At 41.7% G+C, this 22852-nt stretch overlaps 1 protein-coding gene across 1 annotated transcript in view; it reads right to left on the bottom strand.

Annotated features, from left to right (window-relative positions):
* PIGL (phosphatidylinositol glycan anchor biosynthesis class L) overlaps nucleotides 1-22852 on the bottom strand; it is a 160535-nt gene that overhangs the window by 10482 nt on the left and 127201 nt on the right. The window contains exon 3 of the mRNA XM_063450060.1: nucleotides 2667-2757. Coding sequence (XP_063306130.1) covers nucleotides 2667-2757 — 91 coding nt within the window. The remainder of the gene's footprint in view (nucleotides 1-2666; nucleotides 2758-22852) is intronic.

Here is a 22852-nt window from a genome sequence, read left to right as displayed (position 1 = left end):
TTTAATCAGTCTTTTTTGTCCCCTACATGTGTATAGTGGAAACCGCCTTTGTTGAGTGAGAGTGAGACATGATAACTAGTAATAATTTAAAGTAGCTATCCATGTGAGTGTTACTGTTACATAACTTTTGACATCTGCATCTTTCGTGTTTTGTTTTTTTTGTTAGTTTTTTTACTTAAGGAGATAAACATGATCAAAGAGGATATTTATCTATTTTCAAATCAAGTATTGGGTGTTCTGTTTGTTTTTGTACCTTTCCCCCATTTTAAATACTGTACTACATTTTACACATTAAAATATAGGCAACATATTTGAACATTTTTACTTAGTCACCACCATTCATGCAATGATCTTCCAAGTGCCTGTCACTAGAGGGAGCAATAACTGCATTAATCAACATGTGAGGTTGGCAGACATTGATGGTTAATCTGTATTTGTAGGTAGATAGTAGACTTGTCTTTTGCATTCAGTTTGGCTGAATTGCAAATCGTGTTGCCAAATTCCCTATCACTGAAGCGCAACAAGGATGTATAACTGAGTATTAGGAGCAGTAAATAAATAAATAAATCCTAAAAGCTAAGAAAACAGCTTATTTACACTCTGTCGGCGCTGGCTCTGCCCCATTCCGTCTACTTGGCTGACATCATCATAATTGATGATCTCAGCCATTCCAATGCTTTCCCATAGGAAAAGCATTGGATTAGCTCAGATTGTTAAGCATGGAGGACCAAACGCCAGCTTAGCCAATCAGCATCTCCTTATAGAGATGCATTGAATCAATGCATCTCTATGGGGAAAGTTCAGCATCTCCATGCAGAGTGTGGAGATGCTGAGGAGTGGCCACTGTAGGTGTCCCTAGGGAGCAATGTAAACACTGCCTGAAAAGGCAGTGTTTATAGCAAACAGGCTGCAGGGACTGACTATACGCACCAGTTTGGTGACTATAGTGTCATTTTAAGAAAAGGACACAAAAGAAGGTCAGAAATCGAGTCATAAATATTATGCTTATTCTATGTGATGTTCCCCTTGCAGGGAAGAATAAAAAATATATATAAAAAAAAAGGATCAAGACCTAAGTAGTGAAATTAAATAGAGACAAGCAGCAGGTAACTGAAAGGGTAAGAGGGAAGAGAGGAATAGAAAACTAGAAGAGGATAGAATGTGAAGGAGAAGATAATCAGGAACTTCTCTATAAACATGAAGATAAGCAGTGCATTATCATTTAGTTTGACTGCAAGAATTCTGGTCCACTGAGAGATAGCATCACACCCTCTCAAACAGCCTCTTTAGGAAAGACAAAAATAATTCAAAGGCAAAAAGTCAGCATGGTGAGGGCCATTTTTCTCACAGCAAAATAAATATATAGGGACATAAGTCCCATAGCAAAAGAAATATATAGGGACATAATGTATTAAGACAGGTAAAAAGGAGAAATTAGAAAAAAACGAAAAAAAAAAAACTACCAGTGTGTGTCTCCTAATGCAATGTTATAGCAGTCTAGTAAATAGTAGTCACAAATAGGAGAGATATAAAACCTAACTTTTAATGGATATTAGTTAAAATAATAGTAAATACAAAAAATAATAATATGTAAACTAAAAAATAATAACAAGCAAAGACCGAGATATTCAGCCCATATACGATTGGTAAATATTGCTGAAACAGCACAAAAGAAGTTAATGAAAAAACTTTTCTCTGATTGCTTAAATAGCAGAAGGAGATATAGTATAAAAAAAAAAAGAAGGACTAAATAGTAAAAAAAAATATCAATTCCACAAATATACAGAGCTGGAAGGCAGTTGTCTTCTCAGTTAGCTAGACTCTCCTGCAGAAAGAGTCTAATATGCAAAGTAGGACTGCCTCTATTAGGCAGAGTCTATTAAGATATAGGTCGCCTAATCGCTTAAAGTCCCCAAGTAGATTATCAGAAAAAAGTGCTGTGGGAAGAGGCAACTAGTGGAAGTTGATCACTAGGATCGGTTATAGTATCGTAGCAGGAAGGGGTAAAGCATGTTCCTATGGCTAAACTTAGCAGATAAATCTAACGTGCCTTCGTGGGCACCCCTTATCAAATGTCTGCTCTATCACTTTGTCTCATTAGGCTCTAATTTTTTTTCCCGCTTGACTTGTCTTAAGGGGGGGAGGTAACAGTAATAAGGTTACGAAATGACTAATTCATATTTATAAGAAGGATCTCAAACCTGTTTAGCAAAGGAGGATATATGGAGAAAAAACAAAAGGGTAATAATTGCACATAATATGAGTGCAATCACTCTAGCAGTAATGTCAATGTTTATATTAAATTGGTAAATTATGTTTTGATTTTTTTAACTTGCAAATTATATCTTAATATTTAGTTTATTCTTTTAACGTTTCTTTACTTAAACAGGTTTGGAACTTATGAATCGCATTTTTTTTTTTGTTGCCATTTTTGTTAATTAGTTTAACTAGTGTCATTGCAATGTTAGTAGAATGATTATTTACATTTTGTACAAATCTGTAAATGCACAAAAAATAAATTGAAAACTAAGAAGAAATTAAAATGCAAAAGTAGTTCAGAGCAGGGTGTTACAGTTCTGTGCACATTACTGTCAAATATTGTATTTTAATGAATTAAATGCTGAAAGAATAATACACACTTTGTTGTGTTCATAATTAGAACTTACTGCATCAATCTTCTTGTCTTTAATGTGTTTCATAATTAAATCAGATAGGAGATTGGTGTCCCACTGTACATTGGGATCATCAGGAAGGTCCCTAAAATGAAAGAAATGCACATTGATTTAGCTGTATGAAACATAATCAACTATACCCACCATGATAGTAGTAGCATTTATAGTATTAACCTTTAAACCAGGGGTGTTGTATAGTTTTAAAATAGTCAGTTGTCATTCACTCCAAACCAAGCATGTTAAACTATAAAATATTTAGAGATAACTTTCTGCAACCAATCTGAGCTGCCTTTTATGTATATATATATATATATATCTATATCCACATTGTATTTATACACAGATTCCAGTTTACATTATTTTACCACCAAACACTGGACAAAGAGAGTGTAATGAAAAGTGTATCACTACCGACACACAATAGGGGGCATGACCACATCAGCAAGGTACCCATGAGAGATGTTCTGACATGCAAGATTGTCAGCCAACCAACCATGCCTTAAACTCCTTAAGGACACATGACATGTGTGACATGTCATGATTCCCTTTTATTACAGAAGCTTGGTCCGTAAGGGGTTAAATACTTAGTCAAAACTGCCGTGGAAGCACTTTTGCATGGGCAAACATGCAGGACAATGGTCTGGAATAAATGTGCCCGAGCTATGCTTTTTTTTAGGGGCTCCCTCCGGCATCACCTGAAGCAGGTCACCAGAGAAAACAAAATGGGACGGTGCAACCAAATCAGATTGTCTGAACAGATCCAGGACTTTTAAGAAGTTTGAATTACATATTATCCCAGATGTTCTAATTCAGGCATGTCAAACTCGCGGCCCACAAGGACCATCTTTGCGGCCTAGCGAGCAGCTAGTACATGCTGGTGTTATAGCAGAGTAAGCACCTGCTTTCCCCATATTGCAGGTGCCTACTCTGCTAAAACTTACCCGGCTGGGGAGGAGAGCCAGCGAGGGAGTTCAGTGTTCCTGTTCCTCACGCGCGTCATCTGTAGTGAAGCCGGGCGCCGGAATAGGACGTCATATTCTGGCACCCGGCGTCACTAAATCGCGCGAGGGAGCAGTGAGGAGCAGATAAAAGATCCCCACTGGACCCCAGGGAGAGGCCCCACATTGGCTCCAAAAGGTAGGGAGCAATAAAGAAAAGTATGTGTGTGCAAGAATGTGTAAGTGTGTGAGTGTGTGTGTGAGTGTGTCAGTGAGCATGTGTGTGTCTTTCAGTCAGTGAGTGTGTGTTTGTCAGCAAGTATGTGTGTGTCTGTCAGTGAGTATGTGTGTGTGTCTGTCTGTCGGTCAGCGAGTGTGTGTGTGTCAGCAAGTATGTGTGTGTCTGTCAGTGAGTATGTGTGTGTGCCTGTCAGTGTGTGTGTCTGCGTCTGCCAGTGTGCCTGTGTGTGCCTGTCAGTGAGTATGTATATGCGTGTGTCTGTCGGTCAGTGAGAAGGAGTGTATGTCTGTCAGTGAGTGTCTGTCAGCAAGTATGTGTCTGTCAGTGAGTATGTGTGTGTGTCAGTGGGAGGATCAGATCTGGCACAGGGTGGTAGAGGGGGGTGCTGTGGTTTAGTAGATGGGGGTACTGGGATTAAGTAGAGGGGGGTGGGGTGCTTTGTTTTTTTTTCTGTACTTTTTAAAATAAACCTACGTTTCAATGAAAACTTAAGGTATTTTTTTTTTTGCAGCCCACATAAACTTAAACCTTGTTTATGTGGCCTGTGCCAGACTTTGAGTTTAAAATGCTTGTTTTAATTGCATGTGCTTAGTCATGGTCTGTATAACAATGATACCCAGCAGGGCCATGTCCTCTAGCATTCTGGAATATTTGGGATATAGCAAACGGTACAGTTTTGCAGGTAAGCTTCTAACTCCGTTCCAAATCACAGTAGGGGCATGATATTTGGAAATACAGTGAAGAGGGATTTTAATTGTAAGGTAGTGGTGTTTTATGGCAAGCCATGGAGTAATTTAAAAGAAGGTATACGAACTGCCCAAATGGAGAGGAGGAATATTTGAATTGTGCTGAGAACAGATTGATGACAATATGTATCCAAATTTGGTAAATCAATATGTAAGAGGTTTCATTTGGCTAGACCAGTGGTTCCTAAACCAGTACTCATGACCCAGCCAGCAACAGTTCAGGTTTTGTCATAATCTCCATTGGAACAGAAAACAGAAAAACATAAATCCTGGACTAATGTTAGATTTTGAGTACTAGTTTGGGAACAACTGGTGTATACAGTATTGAATTATTGATTACAGAAGAGTTTTATTGTAGTGTGAGAGGGAAGTTAGGCCCATCCAAATTACTGGCCGTTCCCTGGTATCCCAAATTAGGACACCAGGAAACTAAGTTGGAATGATGGGACAAGACCTAAAAATCAGGACTGTCCCCCAGAAATCGGAACAGTTGGGAGGCCTATATTGTAAGTAGTCAAAACATTTAACAATTTGGCTTCTTAACAAGGGTCCACCGGGCACCCTCCCAGCCTTTCCTGTTACAGTCCTATCTGAGGCTAGGAGTAATTAGCTCTCCTGAGCTAAGCCTTAAAGTGCAGAACCAGCTTATTGGCTGAGAACGTCAGTTGATCACTCTCAGTCAATGAATTAAGTACTTCAACTTGACTTCGTTTAAAGCAGAGAGCTTCTGGCTGCAGAGAGGGGAGCCCGGAACACCCCAGGTAATTTGTCAAATAATCAACAAATGGCTTGAGTGATGGTGCCAGGGCACAATCTCTATAGTGGTTATGAAACTTGGAACATTACCATAACTTGTGTTAACCTTTTTTATGTGGATTGTCAATGTTTAATTCAATTATGTAATTTCTAGAAGTCATGGCTCTCTTTTAATATGTATTTTTCTTTTTGGCAGGGATAAGCTGGGAAGATAAAAACTACAACATCTCTACTAAAGAAAAAAAAAAACAGAAAGAAATCACATGACACAAAATCCCAGAGATCTGCTTGTTCCCTGGCAGCAAGAGGACTGTTTATCCATTTGAAGGAAAACAAGGCATAAAACTCTATCAGACGCCTCAACAAAGACAAATCAATTGAAATGAAAAGAGTATGTTTATGGCTTATCCGGTTGTTTTGGTGACAGGAATAAAACTTGGAATCTTTAACAAAGATCTTTAGCAACCCGAAGCATAAAACATGTAATTATCATACAAGAACATTGACATTTTTAAAATAAACTTTTAAAAAATAGAAGCAGCTAAAAAAACATAAATTGGCAGAATTAAGAATGCAGCAAGTCACTTGACCATGTCTCCTGCAAAGAAAAAAAAACAAACCAAAAAAAAAAAAAAAAACCAACGTAAGATTTATTTTGGGAAAAATACCAAGAGAAAAACATTAAGGCATCTGTGAATAAAATGGGGTCAAAAAGGCTACATTAATATTGGGAGTGACAAGTTGCAAAAGAAAAGATAGAGGTTCCTTGCCCCTTCGTGGAGTCTGAGGGGCCTGATTAATCCCTCAGATGGGGTTACATGCAGTAAGAGGTTACTGCAGATCATTAGAAATTCACAGCTGCAGGGGAAACTGTTTGAAACCACCTTTAACCCTTTACTGTTAGGGCCAACCACATCGGAAAATAGCTGACAGGTTTTGGAATTCAAGTGATAGGTTGAAACTTTTCACGATTCATAGGAATTCCGGGCTGGTTTTAGGTCATGTTGTAGTAGTTTGCGAATGTAAATGTATTATCTATAGTGTGACTGTTTACCAGAATAACAGTTATAAACGAATGTCAAGTTTGCTAAACGATTAGCGAAGCTTTCCATTGACACAGACTGTAACGCATGCAATGTTATTCACTCTTAATTGTGAAAACGGAGGATAAAAAAGCCAAGATGAGAAAAGTCTTCAAATCAGTTTTGTCATTACAATTTTAATTTGGAGTTTAGTGAATAACCTAGAAAACTTTTTTTTTAGGCCAATATAACCATATGGAAAATCTAGCTTTTTAAAGGACCACTCTAGTGCCAGGAAAACATACCCGTTTTCCTGGCACTAGAGTGCCCTGAGGGTGCCCACACCCTCAGGGTCCCCCTCCCGCCCGGCTCTGGAAAGGGGAAAAGGAGTAAAACTTACCTTTTTCCAGCGCTGGGCGGGGAGCTCTCCTCCTCCTCCTCCTCCTCTCCGCCCCGTCGGCTGAATGCGCACGCGCGGCAAGAGCTGCGCGCGCATTCAGCCGGTCGCATAGGAAAGCATTATCAATGCTTTCCTATGGACGCTTGCGTGCGCTCACTGTGATTTTCACAGTGAGAATCACACAAGCGCCTCTAGCGGCTGTCAATGAGACAGCCACTAGAGGATTAGGGGGAAGGCTTAACCAATTTATAAACATAGCAGTTTCTCTGAAACTGCTATGTTTATAAAAAAAATGGGTTAACCCTAGCTGGACCTGACACCCAGACCACTTCATTAAGCTGAAGTGGTCTGGGTGCCTAGAGTGGTCCTTTAAGGGAACACTGTAATCTGTATTCCCAACACTGTAATCATCCAAAACCTCCTCTCATAGAGGAGCATTTGGAACCCAATGAGCATGTGTGGTTAGTGGATCAATGCTTTCCTATTGGGCATTCGCATCACGTGACCAGGTCTTACTCGGTCAGTGCCGTGTAAGTGCCTCTAGTAGTTGTCGTACAGACCTAGCCCTGCGATGTAAACTTTAGTTTCTAAAGACAATTGATATATATCGTAGGATTAAAAGGACAGGGACACTGCACCAAGTCCACTTCATTGAGATGAAGTGGTCTGGGTGACTATAGTGTCACTTTAATTTCGACTATTTTGGAATAAAAATGTAATTTAATTTAGAATTCTCAACAATTTACTCTCTAGTAAATAAGCATGATAAGGTTTTAAAAAAGCAATATTTTTTAAATGTCCAAGTGTTTTGGACAGCTGCAGCTGCAATATTTTCGTCATGATTGTTTATTAGTGATGTCTCCTTTTGGGCCCCTCCACTTAGATTAGTATTTCCTGGAAGCTTCTGCTAGTCAGGAGACCTTGTTATAGAGAACTGATGGAGCACAACACTGCATATACAAACTCCAGGCACCATGACCACTTGAAAACATATTCGGCTACGCTAAAGTGAGTAGCTGATAGGAAAGCGTAACCAACAGAATTTGGCCAGTTTGACCTTAAATTTGCTATTCACTTTGAATTCACCTTGACTTCTCACTTTAGTGAATAACTGGGATAATGTTACATATCTTCCTAATCAAGCAGTGCACATGAGCAAAGTACTCAAAACATGGTGTATGTGGCATGCAAGCCAGGCAGACATTACATATCTTCCACCAGCGTTGGCCATCTACATCCCAATTTAACAAATTCAAATATGTGAAGTGTGAAAATCCCATGTGCCACTAGGTAAGTAGATAATCATTTTTTCTTGAACTGGGCGTCTCAACAATTCCTAAACTGCTCGGGAATGCCCCTAGGGTGCGAAGCTTAGCCATCCCTTTGTAGAATTACGTTTTTTTGTGAAAAGCTAAAGCTTCTTCCTTCAGTCCTCAGAAACACAGTTCGGCCAATTTGAAAATCATTATTTCTATCAAAGGATGGAAAATAATTCTGTAGGTCGGATCAGGGTAAGGAAATTAATTCCTTATCTGCATGTGATTTGCGAATGTTACAATATGCAATTCAGTGTAACAGAAACATGTGTTTAAGCTGCACGTTTGATTTCAAGCATTGTATATTAATTCCAGATTTAATAACTGCAATATCAGAAAAGCTGGAACGAGTTAGAAAAATAAAGCCACAAAGGATGTATGTGAACAGAACTGTGCCTGAGGCTGTGAAAGTCTAAAAGAAACAAGGTTGGACCTATCAAACTAGCTGTGGAGCCAGCTCTATATAACATTAGGTTAGATCAGTGAGCGCAAGGTCACAGTGTTGAGATAAAGATCTGTGATGGACTGCAGCTGAGCACATTTTGTCTGTGTCAATGGATCCAGCCTCCTTTCCATCCCCCTAATCTTTTGTCCATTTTGGTTGTTGGTGTTTTTGCTGCCAAGTTCCATAATGAATCAAGATATAAATCACATGCTGTACAAGGGATAAGCCACTGGTTCATCCCACCGCTCACCCCATTTAAAGGGGGAAAGGACAATACTTTAACTCCATCTCCACCAAAGCCTTTTGAGCTGTTACTGAATTAATGACAGCAATGATAATGTAAATGATAGGCTATTAGTGGCTATTATCGTCATCAACCAATTCACATCTACAATAGGAGGACAAAATAATGGAAACCGAGGGTGAAAAATAAAAGTAAATCACAATTACAAAGGCAGCTGCAAATATCATAATCTTGACTGCTAATTAGAAGCATGGGTCAGCTCTAATAGAGTGCCAATAATTAAAACTGCAAATATGAACTTTTAAGGCAGAAGCAGCAGAAGTCCAAAGAGACCAAATAATCGGCAACTGGTGTCACAGTCACAAAAATGCTCTGTTATTAAAAAATATTAACAGCTTAAATATTGCTAACATTGGCACTCTAGCTGGACTGGCACAGCATCTAGGGCAGTGTTTCCCAATTGGTGTTCCGCAGAACACTAATTGGGGATCCGCCAAAAATTTTTTAAAATAAAATGGCCGCGGACGGCGAGGGAGCAGTGGGTAGGGGCCGAGGGGAGGACAAGAGGTACCCCCCCCATTTTCATTTAGGGCCCCCTCCCGCCGCTCATGGGTGGGGGCCAGCGGGGAGGACAAAAGGTTCCCCCCCTCAATATTGTAATTCAGAGCCCCCACCCGCCGCTCACTGTTTAGTAGACATGCCCCATACGCGCTGCATAGCGGTTTTAATCTCCCATATGCTATTTTTGGGGTCATATTTACCCCCATAGAGTGAGGGAGGACATGGGGGGCTTAGGAAGTGGCAGGGAGCACGGCTCTCTGAAGCGTCTATTTTTACATATTACAAGGAGGGAGATGTGCGCTGGTAGTCCCCTCCTTGTAATAAGCCAAACGAACATAGAGGTCTTCGTTCATTTGTTTGAAATTTCTATTCATTTATTCGTCTTTCTGCCGAATGACTAAATAGATGAAATTCCCATAGCGAATGCCCGAGTGTAACTGGGCACGCGCGGGAATTTCAGAGTGCTATCTAGTGTGGGCAGATGAGGTGTCCCACAGCGACTTCCTCTATCCACACAAAGATGGCGGCTCCCAGGACCTAGGTCCCGGCAGAATTTTTTTTTTTTTTTTACAAAGAGGTAATATGGGGGGCTTAGGGGAATTTGGTGGTGACTAGGGGGACAATTAGATGTAGTGGAGTCGGGAGGGGCGATAAAAAAAAAAAACTGGATTCGGCCATGACAGTGCTGCTTTAATAAAGAAGAATATATATATTTTTTTTTTAAGAATACCTTTAAGTGCTGGCTGATATTGGGATTGTATGGATAGTGTGGCCGAGCACTGGATTTGTCCATGTAGTTAGAGTGCAGGGTTAGTGGGACACATATATAAATTTATTTTACAATTCCAGTGTTTCTTTAAATACGCACAAGCACTTATATGGGAAAAATATCATAATCACATGAACATTTTATGAATAGCAATAACAATTGAATAAAATTGGCTAAGCAATCAATCCCCCAATCTGAGAGCACAGTGAGGAAGGATCTTTACATGTAATTAATGAATTAATATGAAAGAAGTACAGGATGTACACTAGAAGTAACTTATTCATAATTCTAAGAGATTCTGGCTAAATTTTAATTCACATTATATGAAACAAAATGTTCTAAATTAAATTAAAAACCAAAATTTTAAAAATGATTTCTATGTAAGTCTGAATTGTAAGCAATCTCTATACCTGACATGGAAATAACATCCAAGACTTAAAGGGACTCTCCAGTGCCAGGAAAACCAACTTGTTTACCTGGCACTAGAGAATCCTGGGGTGCACCCATCCCATGTTGCTGAAGGGGTTAAAACCCCTTCAGCTGCTTACCTGAATCCAGCGCCGATGTCCCTCGGCGCTGGGTCAGGCTCCGCACAAGCTCCTCCCCCGCCGACGGGAGAGACCTAATGCGCATGCGCAGCAATGCTTTCCTATGGGGAAAATCTGATGCTGGAAGTCCGTGAGGATTCCGGAAGCCCTCTAGTGGCTGACTGTTAGAGAGCCACCGAGGGCAGACTTAGAGCTGCAATGTAAACATTGTAATTTATCTGGAACTGCAATGTTTTACATTGCAGCACTAAGTGCAAAAGGGTTACAGCACCCAGACTACTTTAATTAGCTGAAGTGGTCTGGGTGCCTTGAGTGTCCCTTTAAATGAACACTCCAAACATTATAACAGTGCGCTGTAGTGGTTATGGTGCCAGGAGTAGTGTCACTGTAGTGATTATTGTATTATTTTATGTAGTCAAACCTCTTTTAAAAAAAAATAGACTTTTGGGTTTCCAAGGTGCCCCTCCCATTCTCCTCTTAGCAGCCAGAAGAGCTGGAGTTTCCATTAGCACTCGTGAGCTAAGCCCTGCTGTGAGCACTAACTGATTGCGCATAGCCAATGAGCTAAGCTCTGCACCACCATGCTTAACCCCTTAAGGACCAAACTTCTGGAATAAAAGGGAATTATGACGTGTCACACATGTCATGTGTCCTTAAGGGGTTAACTTAGACATAGAATTTCCAATTTTTCTGTTGGATGTAGCACCCGCACAGTGAATCCCAGGTAAGAGGTCAAATGGTTTGCCTACTATTAACAAAGTGTAGTATTGATCTTGTCTGGGAGAACATATGCATCTATTTTTTTGTGTATAACCTCTGCCTGGTAATAAATAAAGGAGAGCAATGCAAATTTAGGCTACTGCTTAGTGTAGCATTCCAAAACAGTAACAATGTCTTGTTTTTCTTGAGGCAGGACAATCTCCATCTGGGTAGGAACTCTATGGAAAACTTTGCATGACAAGCGAATAACATCTTAGGCGTAAACAATGTGGCAAATATAAGGCACACCTGGTATTTACATATTTTTTATTCTACTATTTGTATAAACCTAACCTTGTAAGATTTCCAGTGCGCCACTTTAAACAATAAACACAACACTACAAATAACCAGAGAAAAGGAAAATTGGAAAATATATATTTTAAACAGACATGCAAATGACTGTGAAATGCAGGGAAGTATACTGAGGATTGTGCAAGATTGTCAATCAGGGAGTTGTAAAGACACAGTGCCAGGTTGCCTGTGTCTATTTCGTCCATATTGTGCATGTGGTGTATGCACAATTGAGAAGGCTCTCTCCTAACTGGAAAAATCTGAGCGCCCGGCTAAGTCAATTCTAAAACACAGCTTCATTAACAGTGAATGTGAAAAATGCTAGTAGCAGTGGAAGGCCAATATCAGTTTAAAGAGCTATAAGAAATAAAATACTTGCTCCAAGGTCTGACCTCCCCACTTCCCCTTGCCTTCCACCTTCTCCCTCTTGACTCATACCTTAAATTCCTCTTGCACTTTCCCCGCTCTTACCCCCTCTCTGTACTTGTTTTCCTCCCCTCACCCCTCTTTCCCTCACCCCTCTTTCCCTCTCCTCTCCTCTCCCCCGCTCTCTCTCCTAGAGGACCTATGTGTCCTACCTTCCACCTCATACACCACCTACATATCTAGAATGTGACACACACTCTCTGAGACGCCCACATACACGGACCCTCTCCCAAACGAGAGTGAACTACCAAACACCATTACATCTAAACACACACCCTGGGCTGCCTATGAGCAAAGGGAATGACTAACTAACCTAAGGGTCTCCAATGGCAACACAATTGTCCGTCAGGATATTGACCATACCCTTCCATGAATGGAACTCAGACTTCGAGACACGATAACTAGGTTTCCTTACACAACCTTACGCTGCCCCATGGGTGCAACGCACAACTGGCATACATGCCAACCTTAAGCAGTGCAATACCACACCCAACCTTTATGCCACAGGGGTGCCCAGACCTCAATTTAACCTACTCATCCGACTTCTTACCATTGTCCGGTAGGTCTGAAAACAACAAGCCTAGCGTTACTCTGGTAGATGTTACTAATTGTAACGGATCGCCTGGCACCCCGACTTGGTACCTCCGTTAAAGGATGCTCCTAGCGCTTCCTGAGGACTCCAAGCACTCTGGCAGACACCACAATCACCGAATCCGAGAAACCTTTTAAATTCTCCCAAGCATATGAATGCTGTAGACCATTGAATAGGAACCATACGAATAGGCTTGTACTCCTAGCAGTCAACTGGAACAGCATGCAATAAATCCTTCCCCCCAATAATGAGACGACACATCACTTTGAGGGTAAAACAGGAACTCTGGACTGGCTCATCCAGCCTGGCTTTTATTACACTAATCCACATACAGGCCACACCCAGGGGGAGGCATAAAATAACCAATCACATACATGGTTCAGCCCACATATCCCCTCCCCTCAGATAACATTAAACTCAATTATCCGGTACACTTTTTCAGCCAAGTTCTGGATGTACCCCAAAACCCGGGGGTACACCTTTAAATCCAGCATCGCTGGATAGCCCTTATTCAGGGGGACAACATATCCAAAATTCAAGTAATTCGGATGAATGGTTCGTGAGATATGGGGTTCCAAAGATTTGACCGACCGCATGGGTAAAGTATCCGAAAACAGTTCCATGCATTTTGGCCCTGCGGTCGGTCACAAACAAGGGAATGAAAACAGGCGAATTGCCTGTGTTATAGAGCCTGGAGAGGGTTTGAATGAATTCCCTTGTTTATGGGGTTCTTTCTACCGAACGGCGGTTCATTCGGTAGTTTCCATACGAATTTCTGGAAGTATGGAGGTCTCAGCGGTGTTTGCCTAGTCAAGTGTCCGATTTTAGTTCCAGACACTCGACGGCAAAACACCGCTGTTCGGTAGTTTAAGATGGCCGCCGCCACGTGTTTGTTTCCCGAATGGCGGCCACCCAGAGGACAAGGAATACATTACACTGATTGCCAATTACCCGTTTGCAACATTGTTGCAAACTGTAATTGGAGGCACACTTATTCCTGGGTGGTCTGGTTGTTCGGTAGTTTCACTCAATATAATAAATGGAGTGATTCTACCGAACAATCAGATGAATGCTGCATACATATCACCCAGGCTAAACTTAACACATGAATACATATACAATATTACAGGCAGCACACTAGAACATGCTTCACAGTCTTAAAGGGACAGTAGTCCCAAAAGTCCCAATGTGTCCATAGATGCTGTTAAAAGGGCCAGTAGCAGCAATATACAGTACAATATGCCCAAATATAAATCTTTAAGTGTACCAATTTTCCAGGGGCCATAGTCAGCAGGTAAGAGGCAGGCAGCCAGGCCCCTCCAATGTCCAGTGGCGAGGTGGGTTCCGCCACACTGATATAATGTAATACAATACTAGCTATATGACTGTCTCTCTTCGATGTTGCTGTAATTTCTCTTTTAATGCGCCACCCTTTGGCTATACTGCTTTCAGATAACTAGTTAAAATGCATCCTTCTTATAGTATGTATCTCTCAACTTAATAAACTTTGAATTAAAAAAAAAAATAAAAAATAAAAATACTTGCTCCATAAATTTCTGCTGGCATGGTATCAGTCCTGATATATCAGAATGAGACACTCCTGACTCATCTCACCCTGGTGTGGGAGAGGCCTGCCAACACCTACAGCATTTTAAACTTTTTTTTTTTTTTGGCCAATATTTTTAAGGCATTTAACAGGATTGCGACCGCTTGCGGGGGATCGGCAGGCACCCGGTAAGTACATCTGCCGTCCCCTTAAGGGTTTAATTACTGAATTCGCGTGTCTTAATCAGACCCATTGCACGGGTGTATAAAATCAAGCACCTAGCCAAGCAGTCTGCATTTACAAACATTTGTGAATGTTTATGAATGGACTTTTTCTGCTATTTTTATATATTTTAATAAACATACATTTTTGCCATATGCCTGCTGGAGTCTTCATGCATCACTGGTGAAAGTGTCCAGAACGGGCAATGTATTTTAGACCCCATATAATCAGTAGAGGAACCTCTAACACGCAGATAGCCTTATACTTCCTGTAAGTGCGATCCTATACAAAGTCAGATTCTTTAAACTGTATACTATTGTTTGTTGTGGGGTTTTTTTCCCCCCTTTCTTCTAGCTGTATCCCCACACTACTGGTTTTATATACATTTAAAGGAGACTACTGGGAGTAATCTATCACCCACAAACCAGAATCATCAGTTAAATACAACTACACGTTATGGGTGTGATACTATATCTGTATGCATAATACATAATTGTGTTTTCTTGGAATATACTTAAAAAGAGAAATTGCAATAGTTTTATACTTACTACTAGTAACTTTCTATGTGATTTAAATTACAATTAAACACAGTATGTGTGATCAGTGCTGCAAATTATAATTTGTTTCTATTCCTTACCATTTTTATTTTGCATTTCTGAGGAATCAAACAAAACACTGAACCTGGAATATGTGGTGTGTGCGACCTCAAATGCACATGTAATACAGGAAAGAAGAAGAGAGCTTGGCATATAAGCTTACTCAATATTAAGATGTTTTGTTTAAGATGTTTAAGATGTTTTGTATGTAGCAAAGAGAAAAGGAATGGGTGATATTAGCAGTGGCTGTAGGAGGATGCAGAGAAGCAAAAGGAGGTGGTCACGTAAACAATGCATAGGTAAAGTTTGCAAAGACTCTTTGAAACCATAACAATATTGATGAAGCATACATTTTTACCTATGCAATGCTTGGTAAATATTCCCCTAGACCTAAAAAGCTATAAAGAAATATATACATTAACCTATGAGTGTATTGCATAACGAGACGTGGAGTTAACATAAATTATCCTGTACCTACAGATATCTGGAGAAGCATCCCTTGATGGTGAGAAATGGCGAGGAAATCGAGGTAAATAATTAATCAAAAGTCCCACAGGTATAATTAGTATAACTGGATATCCCTTGTCTAAGAACTCTCACCTGGGGCGCCAGAAAAGGGTAATTGTCATAGATACAGGTAAATAAAGGGTTTAAAAAGCCTTGTTTCTTAGTTAAGTCTTACAATGTCTGCAGGGATTGAAAGCAAGAATTTTCTCTCTCCTGTTTGCAATCTGTTACAGTTTCACACATACTCCCTTTTCTTTTGAGAGGTCAAGATAACCTTCGCATAGTTTAGAGAAGACATGCTAGACATGCGCAGTAGATTTCCTGTGATACGTAATGTTATATGAATAATTATACTTTTTGCACTGAACGCCTATGATTGGTTGAGTTTGTCTTCTGTTCGATACACCACCTGTGAAAACTGTGTTTTATATATACGCTGGCTGTACTCGTCATTGAACTTCATAATGACTGGTGTACATTAATTCTTCTCTGCAGTGAACATACATAGAGACAAAGGAAAGCAGAATGGGTTAATGCATAAGTCCATGGCAGCGTAAGGGTTTGAGACCATGTCAAATTTGCAGCCTAACAAATATATAAAAATGTTAAATATTGTAATGGATTAAGATAAATAGTGTACATATCCCCCTCTCTTATGATACAGAAAAGAATGCCTACATGTCACTTCTGCATTAATTTGAAATGATAATGATCAGTAAAATCACCAATAAAAACATATAATCACATATTTTTCCCCTTATTGCTTTCTGCTCTATTTCACACTTCGCCAGAGGGCAACCATAAAATTACCAACAATCCTACAAATAAGAAATTATGAGTGTGTTTTGCAATCCGGTGGAACATCCCAGTTAGAACCTTAAATTCTGAAATACAGGACAGTTTTCTGCGAGGCCTATGCAAAATAAATAAAGCTTGGTTTCTGGTTCATTCACGAGGTCTCCGAGCAGAGTGACAGTGACGTATCATCAGAATTTGCTGCTTCGAAGTTGGTAACAAGACAAACATTCTGATGGTAACTCTAGATAGACTAATGTCTTGAGGAAATAGTAGGCCTTCATTAAACATATTAGCCACGCTTTCTTTTCAATTAGCAGACACGCAAATCTAAAAAAGGCTGCAACCAGCCAGAGGGTTTCTTTTACAATTTTAATATATCATACAACATGGTAATTCCTTCTGCAACAAGGTAGACTGATCATTTTAAATCACTGGGTGAGTATACTGAAGCGGCAAGGTTGCTAAAGGGAACAAATTAATTTGTATGTGACCTGGCCTGCTAGTTAAAGGATGCACTGCAGTGGTTATGGTGACAGAAGCGCACTGCTGCCCCTGTCCCCCATTTAAAGGGGCTCAAGGTGCACCCAGATCACTTCATCTCTTTGAAGTGATTTGAGTGCACTGTCGCTGTCATTTTAGCCCTGCAGTTACAAACATTGCAGTTTCTCCCAGACACCCACTAGAGGCGCTTCCTGCTGTCTCATGGAGTTTGCCTTGCATGAGGACGTCTAGCATCTTCAAATCCCAAACAGGAAAACATTGAGTAAATTCTTTCCTATGGGTTAGACCTAATGAGCAAGCAGCACTTGCCACACAAACAACACTATACTAACACAACTCTAACCTTTGGTCCACCATATGCCACATCCTGCCTCCTAACAGTGGCTGAGTGTAACTAGCTGATGCTCTCAGCCAATGAGCTGACCTTGCTTTAGCTCAAGACAATTAACTGAAGCTCGTGGCTCTTACCTTCAGCTGTGAGGAGGTAGAGAGCAGCCCAAAGTAAGAAGTCAAGCTGTTACCAAATGGGAGGAGACCATGCCACTCATAACCACAACATCGCACTGTAGTGGTTATGGTGCTTTGAGAGTTCCTTTTCAATGAAACTTTAAAGGGACTGTCTGTAAATAATGACCTAAATTTTTTAATTTATCTATATTATGCATTTAAAAAAAACACACTGCCAAAAAATTCAATTACAAAAACAATATATATATTTTTTGAATATTATAATTATAGCACTGGGAACTGTCGGCTCTGCAGGACCGGAGGGGAGATCAGACATCTCTCTCACTGGCCCACTAGCAGTGTAATGCTGACGGCCGGCGAGGGAGAGAGGACCTGGGGGATCTAACCTGCAGCTCCGCCGGGTTCTCCTCTTGCGAGCTCGGAGAGTTGCCGCGGTTACAATGGCAACGCTCCGAATCTCGTGAGAGTGAACTCTAGCCTCAGGAGCTGCTAGAGTTCACTCTCGCCACTTGGACTACCAGGGTGTCTCCTCCTGACCACCAGGGATTGTTTTGTACTGTCCCCCTTCACAGGCAAAAGTAAGAAGGGAGGGGGATATGAATTTTCTTTTTTTTTTTTTATATATAATTTAATTATTAATCTGCCCTCCCCCCATGCACACATATTGCATCCTATACACACACATTGCCCCTCCATATACACACACACACACACACACACTGTACACCTCACACATACTACCCCTGATAAACATACATTGCCCATCCATACACACACTGCACCCAATACACACACGGTCCACAATACAATACATTGCCTCTGCATGTGCATGTTTTCAGTTTGTCTAATTTGGCCTAAAATAAGAAAATCAGTTTAATTTCACTTTCACTTCCTCACAATTGACAGCTAAGTAATAACCCTGAATTTATTACTAGGTCAAAGAGGTAGCTGTTGTAAAATTGCAACTCCCATGATGCTCTGTGAGCCTAAAGGGTGAGAAAGCATGATAATAGTTGTAGTTCTCCAGCACCTTTCCATTATGCCCACACATGCATTTTCTAGAACTGCTTTCTCTTTGTGACAAATTCGTCTCTACTTTGTCTTATGTTTTAAAGAAAACTAGAGCAGACAGGAAGAAATGAAGAACAGATCCTGACAGAGGGAGTGAAGAGGAAGGAGAGGCAAGTTCAGCATGACAGTGCCGCTTTAAATCAGAAACACTGCACTTCGATTAATGACTTCCTGCGTAAAGCTAGCATGCAGATGAGTTATGATACATATGGCGAAAATCTATGATGGATCCTTGTTTACTAACACAACCAAACCATCAATCCTATAATATTAAATGTCTAGAACTTATTACCATAAGAGGGGCCTGACCTGGTGGACTTATAGTTAAAGAGGAAACTGGCATTCATTAATACATATACATGCCAGGAAAGAAGGGCAATACTATTTGCACTTAAAAGGGTAATACAAATAAAGGATATGCTGCTTAGCCTTTCAGTCATCGACCCTTCATTTCCCTGTTGGTCTAACTAGGTTGTCCTTTTCAGAATATTTCCGCTGCCAAGATTAAACTTCGATGTCATGTGGAGAAGGAGAACAATACAGAAAGAACAAGACATTGGGGAGGACAAAAAAGAATGACAAGGGAGTGGGAGTTAGAGGACATTGCTGGTTCTCGAATACATGTCCCTAATATACCTGAATATTACTTTTCTGAACAAAATCGCACTTAAGGATTCTGTAGGACCTTTGGTAAATTTGTATCAGCAAGCCATTATTACTAATGTATCTATGATCATAATTTTGTACATTCTGTTTCGCTAAAAGGAATTTAGCCCCTTCCCAAAGCATCTGGTGAATGGAACTGTAGAGCTAAAAGGCACTTAGCACCAAATTGTACTGTACTGTTACGTATTAAAGGTAATGGATTTTTATATAATTATTTTGCACCCTGTAGTCAAGATTAAGGAATTATTATTATTGTCTGTATTTTGTGGATTTTAATCCACTTTGCTACAAACTGGTCACTTCCATACTGACTGTACTTGATAGCTATACATTTATTTACATTGAATTGGCCATGGTTTGGCCGCCTAAAAGTGCAATATGGAACATCAGTAAAGGTAATTCAGATGCCAAATTGAAGAAATGGTAAAAAAGTTATGGTTTGTTGAGATATGGTCCTACTAAGAAAAATAGCTGCAAAAAAAAAAAAAAGTTTGCATGTTGTACTTCGCAAGGTTAACCCCTTAAGGACACATGGCGTGTGTGACACGTCATGATTCCATTTTATTCCAGAAGTTTGGTCCTTAAGGGGTTAAAGGGACACTATAGTCACCAGAACAACTACAGCTTATTGAATTTGTTCTGGTGAGTAGAATCATTACCTTCAAGCTTTTTGCTGTAAACACTGTCTTTTCAGAGAAAATGCAGTGTTTACATTACAGCCTAGTGATAACTTCACTGGCCACTCCTCAGATGGCTGTTAGAGATCCTTCCTGGGTCATTGCTGCCTAAAATGCATCAAAACATTCAGTGTCTCCCCCCTCTGCATGCAGACACTGAACCTTCATCATATAGATTCATTTATTAAATTCATCTTTATGAGGAGATGCTGATTGGCCAGGGCTGTGTTTGAATTGTGCTGGCTCTGCTCCTGATCTGCATCTTTCTTTTATTAAGGCATGTGCAAAAGGGTACAGAATAAAGAGAGGGAATTGCGTGAGTGATGTACAGGTTAGGGTTGATACATTGGTTGTTACATTTCCCGGATAATTATGCCTAATTTTTATTTTTATGTCAGTTAGCAAAAACAACTTGTGTAGTCAAATTGTCGAGTAGTAACCATAGCTTAAGGTTAATATTAATGTTGAGTTCCGTCACTTCAATATCTATGCATTGAATAAACATTAGCTTAGAGTTAACTGTGATGTCATGTATCGTCGCTTCAATATCTATGCATTAATAAACATTAGCTTAAAGTTAACATTGATGTTGAGTATCGTCGTTTCAATATCCATGCATTGATATACATTAGCTTAAAGTTAACATCAATGTCGGGTATCGTCGCTTCGATATCTATACCTTGATAAGGTTTTGTTTAACTACGCTTATGTGGGGGGCATTCATTTTATGCGGTTACATCTGGTCAGAGTAGTCGTGGCACGCAGTGTGTGAGGCAGTATGATAGGCCATGTTGTTCTGACTAGTGGGTTTCCGCTGTTATATCCTCGTTGGTATGTCTATCATATCCCGCTTGCTACTACCCGCTGTCCAGAAAAATAGGCCCGCTGCGCCCCGGTGTGAGCTGGTCCTGTCCGCTAATCCCTGGAGTGTGTGCGGCCCGTGGACCGGGTATGCGGAAGCATCCTACAGACATGCGTCGGCTGATAGAGTCAGGGTAGTCGGCCCAAGTCCAGTAATAATGTAGTTAAGTCCGTATGGTAGTAGCTAGTGTGTCCATAGTTGCCTTCGTACTCCATCGGGTATATAGTGGTGTAAGGTGTCCCGGTGTTGTGGTTGTGGTGGTTCTGTGTCCGTGGGCCACCAGCCTTCAGCCCGGGGCCTTAGCAGGCGCCCGTGCCCTTTAGCCATTGATCCTATCAGCAGGATCGTGGGTCCTGGGTTCTGCCGGGTCTCTGTGTTCTCCCAGGAGGTATGGCAGGCTACAGAGGGGTTCCTCGGGGTGGGCACCCAGCCCAGAAGAAGTGCGGGCGGTTTCACAGGCAGCTCCATCCACATGAGTAGTGTGTCACATAGGGGGGCTTTAACACTCAGCATTCTTTATGTCACCAGACTTTGGAGCCGCTGCATGTTTGCAGCCTTGTGTACCTCGCTAGGTGGAATCAGCAGTCTGTTTCAGGTTCCGCATCTCATTCCCCGCACACGTGGCCTCCGCCATCTTGGCCGCGGGTCTTGGGCCTGCAAGGTGGGCTGAGATCGCCTCCTCGTGTGGTTTGAAGCACGGACCGGGATCACCCCCCCGGTCCAGAGGGGGGGGGGGGGGACAGGGCCGGGCCCGCCGATGTGCCCTGCGGGTTCCGGGCTCCGTTGGGCAGGATAGTGGAGCGGCGGCCGTTCGCTCCACTCACCGCCAGGCAGGTACCTGCTAGTTGCTGCAAGGGACCCGTCCTCCAGGGGACTGGAACTACGGGAGCGAGCCTCTCCCCGGCCCCGGTAGCCCGTGTAGGTTGCAGGTCGTGTTAGAGGGTTGCTGGTTCAAGCTAAATTCACGGTTTATCGTGGAGAATAGGTATGTTGAGTGGGAGCTGTGCTTCCTTGCGACCGCTCGGCTCGGCGGCCCGGCCCCGCCCCCCTGATCTGCCTCTTTGTCAGTCTCAGTCAATCCTATGGGGAAGCATTGTGATTGGATCAGGCTACCACTTCTGCTGGGTCAGCAGGCAGTGGGCAGGTCTAAAGGAAACAGGGACAATGTAAGCATCTGCAGACTTGAATACTAGTAGGATTTTACTATAATTAGGGAGGCATGAGGGGACCAGGGTGGCTAGATGGTGGTTTTAACCCTATAGGGTCAGGAATATATGTTTGTGTTCCTGACCCTATAGTGCTCCTTTAACTGAATTGCGTTTCAATTGCCATTTTCACAAAATTCAGAAAACCATCAAAGATCTGTTATACGTGCTAATTGTACGCAAGTATAAAGTGTCAATGCCTTAACTGCTCTAGCCTGTAGTAACAGCATTCTGAGTGTTTTACATAAGATATGGTTTCTGCTTCCCACTAAAGCAAGCATGTCAAACTCGCGACCCACAATGGACATCTTTGCGGCCCGACAAGCCGCAAGTAGATGCTTAGTGTTAAAGCAGAGTAGGCACTTGCTTTCTCCACATTGCAGGTGCCTACTCTTCTAAAATTTACCCGGCTAAGGAGGAAGCAGGACGCTGGTGGCAGCGAGGGAGTTCAGTTTTCCTGCTCCTCGCTGCTCCCTCACGCGCTCAATCTGTAGTGATGCCAGGTGCCGGAATATACATCATATTCCGGCACCACTAAACTGAGCACGAGGGAGCAGAAAGGAGATCTCCAGATAGAAGATCCCCACTGGACCCCAGGGAATGATGTGAGTGTGTGCAAGAATGTGTAAGTGTGTGAGTGAGTGTGTGTCAGTGAGTATGTGTGTGTGTCTGTCAGTGAGTGAGTGTGTGTGTCGGTCTGTGTGTGTGTGTGTGTGTCGGTCTGTGTGTGTGTGTGTCGGTCTGTGTTGCGATGGCCGCAGCTGGACAGTGGAGTACCTATGGGTGCACGTAGGCACGCAACGCCACGTCACATTCCGAAGTGACGTCGACATGCTCCACCTTTACTGGGTTTCAAGAAGTAGCGGGAGGATCCGCTTTGACACAGGGTGCGGACGGCGCCATTTGGGGTATACCAGAGGCCGGACTCTGGAGTTGCATACTGGCAGCAGCAATGTGAGTGGAGTCTGCTTGTTGGCTAGAGGGGGGAGCTGGGATTTAGTATAGG

Source organism: Pelobates fuscus, chromosome 1 (assembly GCF_036172605.1).
Source record: "Pelobates fuscus isolate aPelFus1 chromosome 1, aPelFus1.pri, whole genome shotgun sequence".
In the NCBI taxonomy this organism is placed as follows: Eukaryota; Metazoa; Chordata; class Amphibia; order Anura; family Pelobatidae; genus Pelobates; species Pelobates fuscus.
Note: the sequence above shows the minus strand (reverse complement) of the source record. Positions and strands in the feature narration are given on the sequence as shown.